At 43.1% G+C, this 19,308-nt stretch overlaps 1 protein-coding gene and 1 pseudogene across 1 annotated transcript in view; one reads left to right on the top strand and one right to left on the bottom strand.

The window, feature by feature from the left end:
* Positions 1-19,308, bottom strand: part of LOC107295809 — an 80,468-nt gene that overhangs the window by 15,233 nt on the left and 45,927 nt on the right. Inside the window, 1 exon segment of the mRNA XM_029285921.1 lies at positions 13,880-14,629. Coding sequence (XP_029141754.1) covers positions 13,880-14,629 — 750 coding nt within the window.
* LOC107295810 lies at positions 3,075-5,314 on the top strand (annotated as a pseudogene).

Genomic DNA, 19,308 nt, shown 5'->3' with positions numbered 1-19,308 from the left:
TTCTTATTTACTGCTGAGTCAATGGCTCGGACTACTAGCAATTTCCTTGCAATCTGAGGAGGGGCAGAGTCTCTGGATATTGATGGCACACAACACAGATCCCTGGCTGATCTCTCCCAGCTCTTTCATGAATCTGTTGAGGATGAACAGGATTGCTCCTTCTTAGCCATTTCATAACATTCTACAAAGAATCCCTTCCCCTACAGAGACATCTATGCCTTTAAACCCAGGACGGGTTAGTGTCACTGATTGGTGGGTTTTCCAAGGCCCACCTGCCAACTGATTCTCTCCTGACACTGAGTGCCTTTTGATTGAGGATGGATGAATTGATCCTGGCTGGCCGGCTGGATATTGGGTAGATCCAGAAGGATCCTGAGGTTGATCCAGAAGGAAATTGGGGTTAATTAACTGAATGGCACTGAAAGTCCTAGAAAATGATTCAAATTGATGAAACCTGTCTAAAACATTTCTTCAATCAAAAGCTTTTTCTTCTGTCCACTTTCTCACTTAAACTATGGAATCCTACTAAACATAGCCATTTACCTTAGTGCCTAGCTTTGCTTTGGGAATTTCTAAACAATAGGACAGATCCTATAGTCCCTCCTCAATCTGTTCCGTACTTTTTTTCCTTTCAGGAGGGTCTTCTGCCCTTTGAGGAGGTGGCTGTGTATTTCTCAGAGGAGGAGTGGTCTCTGCTGGATCCTCGCCAAAAAGCGCTGCATTGGGAAGTCATGCTGGACAATTATAAGAACGTGGCCTCTCTTGGTAAGGGTTTCCTATTCTGCAGTCAGACAGTTCATGAAGACGCTTTGTAGTTAGATTATTACTTTAATTTATTATTACTTTAATTTATACCCCGCCCTTCTCCCGAAGGACTCAGGGCGGCTTACAGGCAATAAAAACGGAACTATACAATAAATATATGCCACAGATTACTTCTTATGAAATCATCTCCAAATAGATATCCTCTCCTCAGAGGGAGAAGGAAAAGTCATGCTGTTCTACTGCTCCTAGGAAGGTAATAGGTCAATGGCATTCTGCTTAGATATATTCTATCCCATTTGTTTTTCTATTTCTATTTAAACACATTAGTGACAATTCCTTAGTTTGCGGTAATGCCAAACTCCATCACATAGATTTTAACTATTTTTGGCCCAGATACTTCCATATCAATCCTATCAAGAATTGCCATTCAAGTTTTTTGACTTAATGCCTTTTACAGGTTTTTATGAATAGTGACATATCATTTCTATACCAAACCATTATAATTATAGTACAAATATACAATATATTGGAATCTGGCAAAATACCTGAAGGCAATTATAGATAGTCCTCGAGTTACAAATATAATGGAGCCTGCCCATTTCTTTCGTAACTCAAAAATTCATGAGAGTGAATCTCGTACCTCGAAGAAGATCACTCCCTGCTTTCACCCACATATTTGCTAATTGAATGCATGGGCAAATAGGTGGTTCATTATTTACACATGAGGTATCTCAGGGTGTGGAAGGCCATGGAGGGCCTAGTGATGGAACAGGCCCCCAAGGCCTCCACGATTCATAAAGATACGTCACGCTTCCCCCTCCATTTCTGCTGCTCCGGATTGACTTACCTTGAAAAGATCCATCTCCTCTCTGCCAGGTTCCTGCTTTTCAGGGAGAGGAGATCAATGGAAGTTCCTGCGTGCTGTAGTATCTCACGAGTTCAGGCACCCATCCTCTTTTGCAGAGAATGGGTGCCTGAACTCTCACGGTGCTTGTGGTGCCTATCTCCTGCTCTCCCTCCCCCCCAACTCTGGAGCCACATGGCCACTACCCTGGCTTCTGTTCTGCCAGCGGAGGCCTGTAGATCAGGGTTCTGAAGGCCCACGGAAGCATTCTCTTTTGCAGAGAATGGATGCCTGAACTCTCACGCCTATCTCCTGCTCCCCCCAACTCTGGAGCCACATGGCCACTGCCCCTGGCTTCTGTTCTAGCAGCAGTGGCCTGTAAAAGGCCACCAACACCCAAATCGGGCTTCTCTAGGCCCACAGAAGCATTCCCTGGCCTCCTTTCCAGGCAGCAGCGGCCTGGAAAAGGGCTCCAATCTCGAGATCGGGCCTCCAGAGGCATGTGAAAGGCTCCCTCAGCTTCCGTTCCATTCTTTATTGTAGAGAACGGAGGCCTAAAGTTCCGTGAGATCACTCAAGATCAGAAGCCTGAGATCTCGTATCACTGATCCCACGTGATCTTGCGTTAACTTTAGGCTTCCATTCTCTGCAAACGCACCAAAGGCCTGGAACAGCCAAGGAAGTAAAGGATGTCTTGATCTTCACAAGGTGAGTACCCACAGGCCTAATGCCTAGAGTAGGGATAGGCAACCTTGGCTCTTTTAAGACTCGTGGACTTCAACTCCCAGAATTCCTGAGCCAGCCATGCTGTTTCAGGAATTTTGGGAGTTGAAGTCCACGAGTCTTAAAAGAGCCAAGGTTGCCTACCCCTGGCCTAGGGAGACTGGGGGCGGGAGGGGGAGAGGGGGAATAGCTAGGGTAAATGTTGCAATGCTACTGTGGTCGTTCGTAAGGGTGAACGACTGCCATCGGGTGGCAACATTTGCAATTTCAGGACTTTTTCATAAACACTACAGGGTGATTATTGCATAACTTTGAACATTCGCTAAGGGAACGTTTGTAACTCGGAGATTACCTGTAATATGACTTCTGACAAGTTGATCTTTTTCCCTAACCTTTCTATCACTTTCATTTCTTTTTTCCTTTAAAGGTGATAATGAGAATGACAATAAAGTCGCTGGAGAATTAATCAAAGTGTTCAAACAAAGAGACGTAATGGAGAAGACTCCAATTCAAACGGGATTCCAAAGGCAGGAAAGAAACCCTTCAAATAATCAGAATAAGGAAAGCTCATTTTCCATTGATGCTCAGATGCAGGACTTTATTGATCAACAAGGAAGAATAAAGAAAAAACACATTGGAAAAGGTTTAAGACTATTCAAAGAAACATTGGATGTAAATGGGCAATGTCCATCCGAAGCCAAAGAACAAGATTATATATCCAAAAACAAAGGTAAAAATTACAATTGGACTTTAACACTTTCTCAAGAAAATGGGTCTCTTATGTCACAGAAAAGTGTTCACATGGGAGAGAAGCCAAATAAATGTACTAAGGATGGAAATAAGACTGTTTATAAAAGGAGAAGCACAAAGGAGAAGCTATATAAATGCAGGGAGTGTGGAAAGGGCTTCAGCAAACCAAGTCATCTTACATCCCATCAAAGGATCCACATAGGAGAGAAGCCATATAAATGCATGGAGTGTGCAGAGGACTTCAGAACAAGCAGTGATCTTACATCCCATAAAAGGATCCATACAGAGGAGAATCCATATAAATGCATGGAGTGTGGAAAGGGCTTCAGCAAACAAAGTAATCTTACGTCTCATCAAAGGATCCACACAGGGGAGAAGCCCTATAAATGCATGGAATGTGGAAAGGGATTCACCCAACATGGTAATCTAGTATCCCATGAAAGAATCCACACAGGAGAGAAGCCATATAAATGCATAGAATGTGGAAAAGGCTTCAGCAAACACAGTCATCTTATATCCCATCAATGGATCCACATAGGAGAGAAGCCCTATAAATGCATGGAGTGTGGAAAGGGCTTTACCCAACAATGTCATCTTAATTCCCATAAAAGAATCCACACAGGGGAAAAGCAATATAAATGCATGGAATGTGGAAAGAGCTTTACAGCACGCAGAGATCTTACATCCCATAAAAGGATTCACACTGGGGAGAAGCCATATAAATGCATGGAGTGTGGAAAGGGCTTCAACAACCAGAGTAATCTTACATGCCATCAAAGAATCCACACAGGGGAGAAGCCATATAAATGCATGGAGTGTGGAAAGGGCTTCAGAACAAGCAGTGATGTTATATCCCATCGAAGGATCCACACAGGGGAGAAGCCATATAAATGCATGGAGTGTGGGAAGGGTTTCAGGAAACACAGTAATCTTACATCCCATCAAACGATCCACACAGGGGAGAAGCCGTACAAATGCATGGAGTGTGGAAAGGGCTTCACCCAACATTGTCATTTAATTTCCCATAAAATACTCCACACAGGAGAGAAGCCATATAAATGCATAGAGTGTGGAAAGGGCTTCAGCAAACATGGTGGTCTTATAACCCATCAACGAATACACACAGGGGAGAAGCCATATAAATGCTCGGAGTGTGGAAAGGACTTCAGAAAAAGCAGTGATCTTACATCCCATCAAAGGATCCACACAGGGGAGAAGCCATATCAATGCATGGAATGTGGAAAGGTGTTCAGCCAACTTAATCATCTTACTTCCCATAAAAGGATCCACACAGGAGAGAAGCCCTATAAATGCATGGAGTGTGGAAAGGGCTTCACCCAACATAGTCATCTTATTTCCCATAAAAGAATCCACACAGGAGAGAAGCCATATACATGCATGGAGTGTGGAAAGGGCTTCTCCCAACATTGTCATCTTATTTCCCATAAAAGAATCCATACAGGAGAGAAGCCATATAAATGCACGGAGTGTGGAAAGGTGTTCAGCAAACACAGTAATCTTACATCCCATCAAACAATCCACATAGGGGAGAAGCCGTATAAATGCATGGAGTGTGGAAAGGGCTTCACTCAACATTGTGATCTTATTTCCCATAAAAGACTCCACACAGGAGAGAAGCCATATAAATGCATGGAGTGTGGAAAGGGCTTCAGTAAACACCGTGGTCTTATAACCCATCAAAAGATACACACAGGGGAGAAGCCATATAAATGCATGGAGTGTGGAAAGGGCTTCAGAAGAAGCAATGATCTTACATCCCATCAAAGGATCCACACAGGAGAGAAGCCATACAAATGCATGGAGTGTGGAAAGAGCTTCACCCAGCATAGTCATCTTATTTCCCATAAAAGAATCCACACAGGAGAGAAGCCATATAAATGTATGGAGTGTGGAAAGAGCTTCACCCAACATTGTCATATTATTTCCCATAAAAGAATCCACACAGGAGAGAAGCCATATAAATGCATGGAGTGTGGAAAGGGCTTCACCCAACATTGTAATCTTATTTCCCATAAAAGAATCCACACAGGAGAGAAGCCATATAAATGAATGGAGTGTGGAAAGGGCTTTAGAGCACAACAAGATCTTACATCCCATCAATGGATCCACACAGGGGAGAAGCCATATATATGCATGGAGTGTGGAAAGATCTTCAGAAGAAACAATATTCTTACATCCCATCAAAGATTCCACACGGGAGAAGCCCTATAAATGCATGGAGTGTGGAAAGGGCTTCACCCAACATAGTCATCTTTTTTCCCCATAAAAGTATCCACACGGGAGAGAGGGCATATAAATGAATGAAGTGTGGAAAGGTCTTCAGCCGGCACCATACTCTTACTTCCCATAATGTGATTCATAGATATGAGGGCAATCTCCAAAACAAAAACAAATTTTGGGGAAAATAAATGCTAATTATTTATTAAGTGGTCTCAGTCTATGGATTTCCTATTTACACAGACAGAACTCTGAAAAGAAGGGTTTTTTATGTTTCACACTCCTGTCAGCCCTAGAGAGAGATGAATTTAGTAATAAAACAATGGGCATGTGCTATTATAGTTATGATCTGTATGTTTGAATGTATCTGTATATAGGTTCATTTTATTTTATTATTTAGAAATGAGCTTCCTGCTCTCCAACTGTCATCATTCTCCCACTTGGTCATAGTTCTCAGAGGGATGTGAAGACATTTAACAGGTGCTGCTTCCCCAAGCACAAATGAAAAAAAATCAAATGTTCATCCTTAGTGCAGAACTGGGATGCCGCAAAAGTAATCAAATGTGCATCCTCCGTGCAGAACTGAAAGCTGAGTCAACTGGTATCTATGCAGAAACATAGAACATTATTCAGTCAAAGGCTTCATGATTTGAGGGAATTGTCATATGCACATTAATGTTTGGCGTCTGTGAAGAGCTGAAAGGATGCACAATTCTTCCCTCACAAAAGGAGCCAGAATGACCAGAAGCCCCCCAAGTGCTTGTGCAATTTTTTTTCAAGCATATTACGGCCATATTTTACTCTTCTATAGTGTGATGAGGGCTAACAAGAAGTCTAAATTTGATTTAAATAAAATCAAATATCAGTGGTGTGGTTATGTTCTTGTCATATATTATACCAATATAACATAGTTGCTTTAAAAATACATTAACACACAAAAAACATTGGAAGGATTTGGAGGGGGCATATATCAGGATTTGAGAAGCTCATGTTGGTTTATTCAAGTTACTCAATTACAGTACATGTCAGTAATAGTTCTGGGTCAAGCTAAACAATAAAGAGACTGAAAAGATCAGAGAAATTAACTCAATTCTTTCTAACCCCTTTTTTTCTCTCCATCTCCATTCTTTCATTCATTAACTAAATCTCTTTTTTTCTTTGCATTGTCGCCTCCATATTCAGAGAAATCTCTTCAAACTACTGGAATCTTCAGGTCTTGTGGTTGGAGGAGAATTTGTACTTATGTTTTTCTCTGTTTATTTATGATCTGTGGATTGATGGATTCCAGTATCATTGTTAGGGTTGGTCCAGGTTCTTTCTTACCTCTGAAAGGCATTTTTGGGTCGTAGAGGTAAGCCAGAAGGAATAAGGCCTGTTATAATCCTGAACTTTATTTCAGGAGCTGCTTATGTTTCACCATCTTGTCTCCTCTCTCCAAATTCATCCTTTCTGAGATGTATTCCCAATGTAACCTGTACACAAATGAGTGGTGATTTTTTTTTTGCCTCATGGTACAATATTCATATTCACTTTTCACTATTTCCCTTACCTGATTTAATCTTTTCTCTAAGCACATATGAGATGCGACACTCCCGTAAAAGTCCTAACTGGCTTAAACGATAGAAAACCCAAGAAGGGTCTCCAGTTCTGAAGCAATGGTCAGTCTGCAGAAAGGGAGGGGAATAAACGATCAATTCGAAAAAAATGGATTTATGCCTAGCAGGGATGAATAAAGACGATGAAAGGGAAAGCAAGAGAGAAAGTGGATAAGAGAAACGAGATTACATGATAGTCCATGGGAGGACTGCAATTTAATTAAATAATAACCAAATTAATAGAATAGTAGTTGAAGATTGCAGTTATACTGAAGTTTATTCGGGTTCCAACAAAGGTTTAAAAACTTCTGCATCTTTTTCTTGCCTATTTTTTTTTGTCCTGCTATATTGCTTTTATGTTTCTCCCAGGTTTGTTTCACCTACATCTCCGAAGACAGAGGACCAGTAGTGGGATTCAGCCAGTTTGCACCACTACTGGCAGAACCAGTAGCTAATTGTTTGTTGCCCAGGCCCAGAATGGACTTCCGGAAGCGGCATCCGCACAGAGAACCAGTTGTTTATATATTTGAATCCCACCACTGCAGAGGAGTCACTTAGAGTAGTGTAACAGAGTTGGAAGGGACCTTGGAAGTCTTCTACTCCAACCCTCTGCTCAGGCAGGAAACCCTGGGCCTGGCCTAGACCATTTCAGACAAATGGTTGTCCAATCTCTTCTTAAAAACTTCCAGTGCTGGAGCAGTCACGACTTCTGGAGGCAAATGTTTCCACTGATTAATTGTTCTAACTGTCAGAAAAACAATTGTTCCTGAGCAACAATGAGATTCTTATTAGGAAACGTTATTTTTTAAGACTAGTACTTTTACGTACAATATTGTTTACTAAAGTATAATTATTTGCTGGATGACACTAAACTAGGTTTGGATCCTCTGCAGTTCAATTTGTTATAGGAGGGTAGTCAAGCAGATCATCATGTTTCATGTGAACTCAGCCCCTGGATTTGGTTGATCCTTTGATCTCCCCAGATAGCAAAGCCACCAAGAACTCCTTGCCCTGCCCCGATGGGATTAACTCCCAAAATAGAAACTGGACAAAAGAAATATCACTTAAGTCAAGAAAGGGAACATTGGACAACCATTAAAACAGAAAAGAAGGAACCAGCAAACCCACAGCCCTAGGGCAGAAAAAGCATATAAAAATCACAACTCAGGACTGGAAGACCACCTTGCAAGGCAGGAACGCTGAAGTCACTGCTCTGTCACTTTTTTGCCTTCTCTAATAAAGACCTGCTTTGTGGTAGCTGCTGTACTCAAATTTCTTCATCATCAGCTTTCCCTGGCTGCAAACGAACTGGGAAATTCTTCTGACACTTTCCTTAGTGACTTAGTTCCTTCTTATCTATTGCTAAGACTGAACCTGGATGCGAACTTGGGATGCATCTCTTCCTTCTTCAGTTCAAGAACCCTCCCTTTGCACTGGAAGAATCTGCCCACTTATCCTGACCCTTTCTGGATCTCTTTCTGTTCTGGATCAGCCAGTTAGATGGGTCTGTATGTTAGAATGTTTGGCATTTATTGGGTTAAGCGCTGTCTCCTTAAGAGATGGCTTATGGGTAATGTAGTTTAGCTAGTCAGCAAATACCATGTTAACAAATCAGTAGGAGGAACTATTAAGTTCATCACAGGATATCCTGGCTACGTGCCAGCTCAAAGAGGAGCCTTTGTTTCATCCCAACCTCATGGCTCCTAGCCCCATGGCTTAGAGGTTCTCTGCCAACATGTGAGTCTTATGCAGAAGAAGAGGGGGAAATCCATTATTAATTTACCTGTGGGATGAGCCATATTGCTGAAATATGTTTCTAGATGTATCTCTACATAACCGTGAGTTATTGTTTAGGATTTCTAGAAATAAAAGCGATATTTCTTTGCTTATTTCATTGAGTTATCTGCCTGTCTCTACGGAATTACAGCAGCCTATTCTGTCTGGGACAAAACAGTAAATTAATATGGTTAATTTTCCTCTAATTGCAAGATTCATCTGTCTGCATTATTAAAGTCACAAGCCTTTCTCTCTTCGCTAAAAGTAAAAAATTAATAACTTTCTTTACATCAGCTTTAAAGGATGAAAAGTAAAAGTTAGTGTATTTCTTTATGTCCTGCTTGGACGCAGTAAATTGACATGCTTGTTTTCCTTTTCGTTAAACTGATCAATCAATGTTAGATGGATTGCATCCTTGCAGTAAAAAAACAGCTTCAATCTTCGTCTCTGCTCCCTTCGTAAAAGCGAAGAAATACTGACTAACTTTTTTATGCCTTGTTTGATCTAAAAGAGAGATGAAGTGTGCTCCATCCATCTGCTAGCAGGCAAAGTAAAGGACAGTAAATATTCTTTGTTTGTTCTAAGAATACCAGTTTGCTACTGATTCTGTTGCCAGTCAAGGTTTTTACAGTAAAGAAATAATGCATGTTTCTCCCTTGCTGAGTAAAAGAGGACAAGAGATTACTGTCTGTGTTGCTAAAATCAATGGAAAGGTGTCTGTGTTGAAACAGCTTGCTACCAAGAACGCTGATTTCCCGGCCTCACGATTCTGCGAACAGGCTAATTTGTTGCTAAGGGAAATATTCAGGTTGCCAAGGACAATAATAAAAAGATCGCTCTTAAATGCAGAAAGAGCAAACAGATCACATAAACAAAAGAAGCAAGCTTATTTCTACAAAGAAACAACAGTCAGTTTCTTGGCAAGTAAGAAAGAGAGCTAATTGATGTTGTATATGAATGTTTGTTTGCATGCCTTGCCCAAAGGATTTCAGAACTTCATTTCCTTTGTCTGCATGTTGCTCTGAGCGATTCATCCCAGAGGGGGCTCCAGTCCTACCAGTCAGCAATAAAGTAATCTCTTCACTAACCTAGCAACTAGTGGAGCAAAGCTGGCTCTCCCCCCTTTTTTTTCTCTTGGAATTGAAAGAATTTGGACAGGGGCGGGGAGAAAGGCATCTAGTTTCAGAGGCACAACCAACTCCACTAGCTAATGCAGTAGCACCCCCTGGTGGCTAATCTGCACACAACGCCTATTCAGCCTTTTATCTCTGCTGGAACTACAGCACCCCACACCACCTTGATAACTGATCAGCAAGTAGCAGACTTGCATCAACCCAAGTTAAGAGCATCCCCAGAGGTGAAAGAAGGTACTTCACTGAAATTTATAACTATGCAGAATGTGTTTTTGATAGTCAAAGAGCAAGTTCCCTGAATTCATCCAAAGTAACCAACACCCCCTAGAGGACACAGGGTGAACTTCACCCAAAGTAATCACTCATGCAAGCAGTCACCCCTAGTGGTGTCTATGCTGAGGGCAAATTAAGGAAAAGAAAAAAGGCAGCAAATTAACCTTGCTTATTATTACAAAGCTGAAATGGCCAAGCGGATTTATGGGAGCTAGTTGGAGGTCAGTAATTTCCCAAGCAGTCCACAGCTTGTAACGTGACGACCATGGTGGGGATTTATGGGAGCTAGTTGGAGCTCAGTAATATTCCACATGGCCAACCACGTGCGACATGATTCTTAGAGGAAAAAATTTAGCTAGACTTTCTCCAAGTGCCCACTAGTGGTTAAAGGAGGAACTCCACACAAGCCTTTAATCAGGCACAGAGAAAGCCCTCTAGTGGACAAAGGGTGAACCTCGAAGGAAGAGCACCTTGGTGACTGACTGACCCGCAAGCAATGACCTCTAGTGGTCAAAAGGTGAACTTCGCCAAAGTACCCACACACACAGGAGAACGTACCCAGTGGTGCTTCCACTCACAGACAGCACCCCAGTAGCTGATCTGCAAGTAGCGACTCCTAGTGGTCAAAGAGCACAGTTCATCGAATTCGCTTTAAAATAGCTAGGAAGTTTACTGAACCTGTCCTAGCAACGGAGAAATGTCTCCTTGATTTAGAACAGTGGTTCTCAACCTTCCTAATGCCGCGACCCTTTAATACAGTTCCTCATGTTGTGGTAACCCCCAACCATAAAATTATTTTTGTTGCTACTTCATAACTGTGATTTTTCTACTGTTATGAATCGTAATGTAAATATCTGATATGCAGGATGTATTTTCATTGTTACAAATTGAACATAATTAAAGCATAGTGATTAATCACAAAAACAAACTGGGTTTGAAGATAAGCAGTAAGATGGAAAGAAAATTAAGCAATGAAACTGAGAGTTTCTGGATTAGAATTTATTACACCATCACATTAAAAATAAAAGTATTTCCAATCTTGTTGGAAAAACAGTGGATTCACTCTTACTGATAATATTATTTAGATCAGGGCTTTTCAACTTTTTCACTGATTGTACAACTTTTAGAATATGGCAACATTCGAGTACCACCAGTCACCTAGCGAGGTGTCAAAAACTTGACCCCCCAAAAATTGGAAAAAAGTGATAAAGTACATGTAGTCCTTGACTTACAACAGTTTGCTTAGTGACTGTTCAAAGTTACAACGGCACTGAAAAAAGTGACTTATGACCATTTTTCACACTTATGACTGTTGCAACATCCCCAGTGTCATGTGATTTACATTTCGATGCTTGGCAACTGATTCATATTTATGATGGTCACATTGTTCCAGGATCATGTGATCACCTTTTGCAAGCTTCTGACAAGCAAAGTTAGTTGGGAAACCAGATTCATTTAACAACCNTCTCTCTCCCTCCCTCCCTCTCTTTCTTTCTCTCTTTCTCTCTCCCTCTCTGTATTTCTCTCTCCCTCTCTCTTCCTCTCTTTCTTTTTCCCTCTTTGTCTTTCTCTCCCTCCCTCTCTCCCTTTCTCTCTCTCCCTCTCTATTTCTCTCTCCCTCTCTTTCTCCTTCTTTCTCTCCCTTTCTCCCTCCCTCTCTTCCTTCTTCCCTCCCTCCCTCCCTCCCTCTCTCTCTCTCTGATTGGGGATCGATTTGGAGACATGGAGGGGAGAGGAGCAGCCGAGGGCTGCCCGTGTGACTTTGAAGTGGCCACCTTTGGAAGCACCAAGGCTGCTCCAGCCAGGCTCGAGCCGGGCAGAGTGGGCAATGGGAGAGGAGTGGGTCGATCACCTTACTGGCAGCCAGGACTCTGGTGCGCCTTCCCGGCTAGCAGGGCCTACAGTATCAGGAGCCCCGTGAGGGGGCAAGCTGGCATGAACAGCCAAACCCTTTCTGCAAGGGAGGAACGCGTTGAGGGAGCCAGCCAATCACAGAATGTAGATTCTGACGGACGGCTGGCCTGAGCCAATGAGGCGCCAGAGGACTGGGAGCCATAGTTGAAGGCTGAAACGCCTTCAGCTGTAACTGCTCGCATGTGTTTGTGTGTGTGTGAGTGTGCTGGCCTGGATCAATGTTGCTTTCCAGGTGATAGGCGCTTCTTCAGGGCTCAGCAGATGCACCAGGATCAATGCCGCTTTCCAGGAGATTGGTGCTTCTTCGGGGCTCAGGAGAAGCACCAGGATCAGCTCCGGAAGAAGCACCAATCAGGCAGAAAGGGGAGCTGATCCTGGCGCTTCCCCTGAGCTCTCCCAGCCTCGGAGGAGCGCCAATTAGGCAGAAAGGGGCTGAGCTCTCCCGGCCTCAGAGAAGCACCAATCAGGCAGAAAGGGGCGCTGATCCTGGGGCTTCCCCTGAGCTCTCCCGGCCTCGGAGAAACGCCGATCAGGCAGAAAGGGGCCGAGCTCTCCCGGCCTCGGAGAAGCACCGATCAGGCGGAAAGGGGTGCTGATCCTGGCGCTTCCCCTGAGCTCTCCCGGTCTAGGAGAAGCACCGATCAGGCAGAAAGGGGCGCTGATCCTGGCGCTTCCCCTGAGCCTTGCGAGCAGGACGTGCACCTCTCGGTGTCTTACGGTTTTCAACGTTCGCTCAAAGCAGGGATGGAAAAAGAGAGAAGAGCCCCGCTCGTCACGAACTGAGAGCAGACGGTTATTGGCATTGTGGCTCAAGGCGCGTGATGAGGGAAAGAATATGATTAACACCGTGCGCGCGCACACACACACAGCACTTGTCTTCCACCACATTTTATTCACGTCAATCTTTTTTTTCTTTGTAATATTGGGAGTTGAAAATAACGACTCTACACAAACGCACACACAAACACGCAGGTGGGCATGCTCCCTCTCCTCATTCAGTTCCTTTCCTTGGCTCGTCCACTGCACGTTCCTGAGGCGGCGGCAGCTTTGGCAGTGTCTCGGTTCCTAAGACCATCGGAAATATGTGTTTTCCGATGGTCTTAGGCGACCCCTGTGAAAGGGGTCAACCAGAGGTTGAGAACCGCTGTTCTACACAGACAGCAAGGTGATGTCAAGCTTCATCAGCAAACAAAGCAGACACTTCTACGTCTATGTAGGCAATAGAGTAGAAAAGATTGAAACATCTCTAAGCCATGAACAATGGCAACATGTGCCAACAGACAATAATGTTCCCTGTTTCTGCATAGATACTGGTTGACTCAGGTCTCAGTTGTACACTGAGGATGCAAATTTGATTACTTTTGGGGTGCCCCAGTTCTACATCAAGGGTGCACATTTGATTTTTCTTTTATTTTTTCATTTGTGCTTGGGGAAGGAGCACCTGTTGAATATCTTCACATCCTTCTGAGAGCTATGACCAAGTGGGAGAAACATGACAATTGGGGAGCAGGAAGTGCATTTCTAAAAAATAAAATAAAATGAACCTATACACACATAAATTCAAAAACCTATAGATAATAATTATAATGGCACATGCCCATTGTTTTTATTTTCATTATTAAATTCATCTCTCTAGGCCTCTAAGCTAGAAGGATGAATCAGTCAAAAAAACAACAACCTTCTTTTCAGAGTTCAGTCTGTGTAAATTGAAAATCCATAGATTGAACCCACTAAATCAATAATTAGCATTCATTCTCACCCAAATGTATCTTTATTTTGGAGATTGACTTCTCACGTCTATGAATCATGTTATGGGAAGAGTATGATGTCAGCTGAAGTACTTTCCATACTCCATGCATTTCTATGGCTTCGCTGTGTGAATCCTTTTATGGGATCTAAGATCTTTATGTGCTCTGAAATCCTTTCCACACTCCATACATTTATATGGCTTCTCTGCTGTGTGGAGCCTTTTATGGGAAGTAAGATGACAGTGTTTGCTGAAGCACTTTCCACACTCCACGCATTTATATGGCTTCTCCCCTGTGTGCATCCTTTGATGACGTATAAGATCAGTGCATCTTCTGAAATTCTTTAGACATTCCATACATTTATATAACTTCTCTCCTGTGTGGATTCTTTGATGGGTTGTAAGATCACTGTTTGTTCTGAAGTCCTTTCCACACTGCATGCATTTAAACGGCTTCTCCCCTGTGTGCATCCTTTGATGGCGTGTAAGATCAGTGCATGTTATGAAACACTTTCAATGTTCCATACATTTATATGGCTTCTCTCCTATGTGGATTCTTTGATGGGATGTAAATTTACTGTGTTGGATGAAGCCCTTTCCACACTCCATGCATTTATATGGCTTCTTCCCTGTGTGCATCCTTTGATTGCGTGTAAGATCAGTGCATGTTATGAAACTCTTTCCACACTCCATACATTTATATGGCTTCTCTCCTGTATGAATCAATTGATGGGATGTAAATTTACTGTGTTGGATGAAGTCCTTTCCACACTCCATGCATTTATATGGCTTCTCTCCTGTGTGGATCCTTTGATGGCATGTACGTTTACTGTGTTGGATGAAGCCCTTTCCACACTCTGTGCATTTATATGTCTTCTCTCCTCTGTGGATCCATTGATGCCATGTAAGCTTTGTCTTGCCAATGTTCAGGTGCAGGTTGTTCTCTAGGCACCATGAGGATAGTTTTTGTACCTCCCCCCTCTACGCTGTCTCATCTCCACTGTAATGAGACCCACCACGGTGGTGTCATCTGCGAACCTGATGATCGCAGTGGACGGGTCGGATGATACACAATCATATGTGTACAATGAGTACAGGTAGGGGCTAAGCACGTAGCCCTGTGGCGAGCCAGTGCAAAGCTTCAGGGAGGTGGATAAAACAGACCCAACCCTCACTGTTTGTAACTGGTCCCTCAGAAAGTCTATGATCCCATCACAAATGGAGGGATGAAAATTCAAGTCAGTCAGCTTTTCAAAAAGGATACTCGGCAGAATCATATTAAAAGCCGAGCTATAATCAATGAAAAGCATCCTGACATAGTTTCCAGGTTTCTCCAGATGACTTGCTACCGAATGTAAAGCAGTAGCTGTGGCATCGTCTGTCGACCTATTTCCCCTGTAGGCAAACTGATGTTTATCAAAGTCCAGTGGGAGGCATGTCCTAAGATGTTGGAGAACCAATCTTTCAAAGCATTTCATCACTACAGACGTTAATGCAATGATTCTGTAGTCGTTTAGGCAACTGATTGCTGTTTTCTTTGGAATTGGGACAATGGTAGCTGCTTTTAAGCATGATGGTACATAGGCTTTTTGCAAGGAGATGTTAAAGATCCTCGTCAGGACCCCTGCTAATTGATCAGCACAATTCTTTACCACAGTCCCCAGTACCCCATCTGGGCCTGCAGCTTTGCTGGGGTTCACAGCCTTCAATACAGCTCTCACCTGGTGTTCGTGCAAGGTGAGTGGCTGAGAATCAGAAGGCCAGACAGCAAGGGCTACGCGGTCTGGTTCACTCACCTCATAACGAGCGAAGATGTTCAGTCCCTCTGCCAGCGAGGTATCGGTGTTCACTGTGTTCCTCGTATTGCCCTTATGGTTGATAAATGCTGCAGTCCCTGCCACTCTTGCTTCGGTTGTTATTCGCTAAGTGGTTCTCCACCTTGCATTTATATTGCTGTTTCGCCATCCTAGTGCCTCTTCTGAGATTTGCCCTGGCCTCTCTGTATGCATCCTTGTCCCCTGCCTTAAAGGCAGAGTCCTGGGCTCTCAGGAGTGATCTTACTTCTGCGGTCATCCAGGGTTTGCAGTTCCTATAGACTCTGATGCACTTATCCCTTGTCACACTGTCAGTGCACACTTTGATGTAAGAAAGTACAGAGTCTACGTATACATTCAGATCTTGGTGTTTGAATACACTCCAGTCAGTAATTTCAAAGCAGTCCTGCAACTGACTGAGAGCACCCTCTGGCCAAGTTTTAACCATTTTCGTGACTGTCTGAGTTCTTTTCCTGAGAGGAACATACTTCAGGGCCAACAGGAGTGAAAGATGGTCGGATGTACCCAGATGGGGGAGGGGGAATGCTCTGTATGCCTGTTTCAGATTGGAGTACACACGATCTAAAGTGTTCTTCTCCCTGGTGGAAAATTGCACATACTGCAGAAACTTGGGGAGAACTGTCTTTAGACAGGCTTGATTGAAATCCCCAGCCACAACAATAGCACCCTTTGGGTGAGTTTGCTGCTGCCTGGAGATGACGTCATATAGCTTGGACAGCGCCGCGCTGACACTGGCATCAGGTGGAATATAGACAGCTATGATAATTACCACAGTAATTTCTCTGGGCAAATAAAATGGCCTGCATGTTACAGTCATCAGTTCCACATCTGGGGAGCAGTGCGTGTAAACTACTCTGCTGTTAGCACACCAATCGCTATGTATATAAACACAGAGTCCTCCTCCCTTGCTCTTGCCGGAGTCACCATTTCTGTCGGAGCGATGAATGACACGGCTTGTCAATTCCACTGCCGCATTAGGTACGGCTGGATGTAGCCAGGTCACCGTGACAATTATCACACAACTTTTACGGAGAAGCCTGCTTGCTGCCATCTGCAGCTGTAACTCGTCGATTTTGTGAACGAGGGATCTTACATTGCTCAGGAAAACACTTGGCAGCGCTGGTCTGTGAGGCTGCCTCCTAAGCCGAGCCAGCAGACCAGCTCTGCAGCCACACTTTTGTTTCTGCTCCTTTCATTTTCGCTTGCGTCGGCACCTCCCCGACCCGATGACAATCCATGGAGATCCAGGAGGCCTCTCTATGCAGTTCGGTATGTTATGGGACTGCTGGAAATTGCTAGTGATCCCGGATTGCCTTGTGAGCCCGATGTTTAATAGCTCTACATGCGTCTAGGCAAGTTTAGCCCCTTCCACAACACTGTGCACACCCATCCATACACACATTATTCCAATCACCACACACCAAAACCAGGAGCTCGGGGCCATTGCGTGCTCATGCGAGAGGGGAGAAAGTGTGCGTTTCCCAATAGAGGCCAGGAGAAAGGAGGCTGTCAGACATCTTCAATCTCTTGTTGCATCAGGCTGTGGTTCAATCACATTTTAAGACTGCAATCATTGTACCAGTTCCCCCCCAAAAAACTAAAATCACATGCCTTAATGATTACCATCCAGTTGTACTCACTTCCATTATGATGAAGTGTTTTGAGAGATTGGTAAAGGACTACATTTATTTTTGTCATATTTATGTAGTGTATATCGGAGGTGGTTACCTTTTGAGAGCTATATGCAACAAAATTTGATTTTAATAAAATTTAAAATGTATGTCGATTAGTGTGCATTCAAAGTGACGATAAAATTATTCTATTCTACTCTACTCTACTCTATTCTATTCTACTCTACTCTACTCTACTCTACTCTACTCTACTCTACTCTACTCTACTCTACTCTACTCTACTCTACTCTACTCTACTCTACTCTACTCTACTCTATTCTATCTGCTTTTGTCAATGTTAGACTCACTCAGCTCCATTTCATTTTTAAGTAAGTTTCTGTAGAAACCACATCCCTGTATAAAGGGAACAGAGGGATCAAAGGAACAGAAAACAAATGGAATTTAGTGTTCTTTGTACTCAAGAGACTCACAATAATACTCTCTTGATTCTGCATCCCATAAAAGAGATCAGTGGGAAACTCTTGACAGGCTTTCAACATTCCGTTATTACAGAATATCCCACAATATCATAGAGCCTCAATAGATTTTGTGGTGCCCAAATTTTGGACTGGCTTATTTGAAATAGCTGGTGCCCTGCAACTGCAGAGAGCCTCTAAGGAGGCAAGTTATTGGGCTCCTGAGCAATCAGTTTCTGGCCAGGATGCAATATAGACATTGCAATAGTTGCATTTAGGAATCATTTAGGGGAAGAGCAAGATTGGGGGAGTACAACACTTTGAAGGGTTCTGGAACAAAGGGAAATTGTTCAGTCTAACCGTTGCTTTCTTGCTTTTTGTAATCAGCTTTTGCACCAGAGAAATTTCATGCAAGCGTGGGAAACATGTACATGGATGAGAGATACTGAAGGAGGGAATACAGGAGTGTATAGGAATGATTGATGTCTTCTTTATGATGTAATGGCACTGTTGTCTGATTTTCATTGGCTAACAAAGTTTATAAAGCAATGCCACCAACTTTCTAAGGTGTGGCACTTCTGGATGTAACTCTGCCAGCATTTCACAGTTACCCAGCTGCTTAATTTGATCAAATAAAGTGCTGCTTGGTCAAGAAGTCTCTGCTTGGGTTATCTGATTAGATTGACATGGTATCTCAAGTTCAAGTAAGGGACTGGGACCTTACATTTCTGGCGCCTGAACAAGGACTTGAAAGTTTTTTCTTCAAGGTTGTTTCTCATTGAGACTCCCTGTGAATGAATTGCGTTGTAACTCACAACCTTCAGGCATGACATCCAGGAAAACTGGTGTGGCCAACAGATAAGTTCAAGAGCACTTTGTTTCTGGTGACTTTTAAATTGGCCAGCACAGCAGACCTGAGTTTGTCTGAACCCTGAATGTTTAAGGAGACTTCCATCTCTTCCCAGTGAAGGTAGGAGGAGATGAGAACACAGGAGAAACTTGGTAAGTAGAAACAAACATTCTGGAATTAGGGAGAGATGGGGAGTGCTGTTTGCATGAATGAAAGAATGAGACAGAGAAATTCCTGTTAGAGGTATGCTCCGGAGCGATAGGGAGAGTGCTTGTTGAGTTTCAGGCTGTTATCAGGCAGGGTCTCGTCTGAGATAAAAAGGGGGTCTAGCTAGCCTCGAACTTGATAAAAAGACCAAGAAATCCTTTAAGGACAAGACAGGAGAAAATAGGTTAAACAATGGGGAAACAGGGAAGACAAAGAAAAAGGAGGGGACGTGTTTCCAGTGGGCTGCGTCTTAGCCCATTAAAAAGCACTGAAATTGTGGCAGTAAAAAAATAATTTTCAAGAAAGCAACGATGAAAAACTTTTGGCTAGCTTATCTTTTTAACAAATCTAGCCACTGTAGAAAAGAAAAATTCAAAGAAGAATAAGTTTTTTTTTTCTAATCTGGATTTTTGAACGGACATTTTTTTTCTGTTAGACAGTGGTGCCATCTACTGTCCTTGGACAAGAGAGGAGGCTGCTCTCTGTAGTTTTCCCCTTTGAATTTGCTGGGGGGAAATTGGAAGCAACCATAAATGTTGCCCTCCGTTTTTGGAGAAAGATTAAAAGGGAGG

This window comes from Protobothrops mucrosquamatus, unplaced genomic scaffold, assembly GCF_001527695.2.
Source record: "Protobothrops mucrosquamatus isolate PMUCROS unplaced genomic scaffold, P.Mucros_1.0 scaffold2506, whole genome shotgun sequence".
In the NCBI taxonomy this organism is placed as follows: domain Eukaryota; kingdom Metazoa; phylum Chordata; class Lepidosauria; order Squamata; family Viperidae; genus Protobothrops; species Protobothrops mucrosquamatus.
This window is presented reverse-complemented; position numbering and strand designations above follow the sequence as displayed.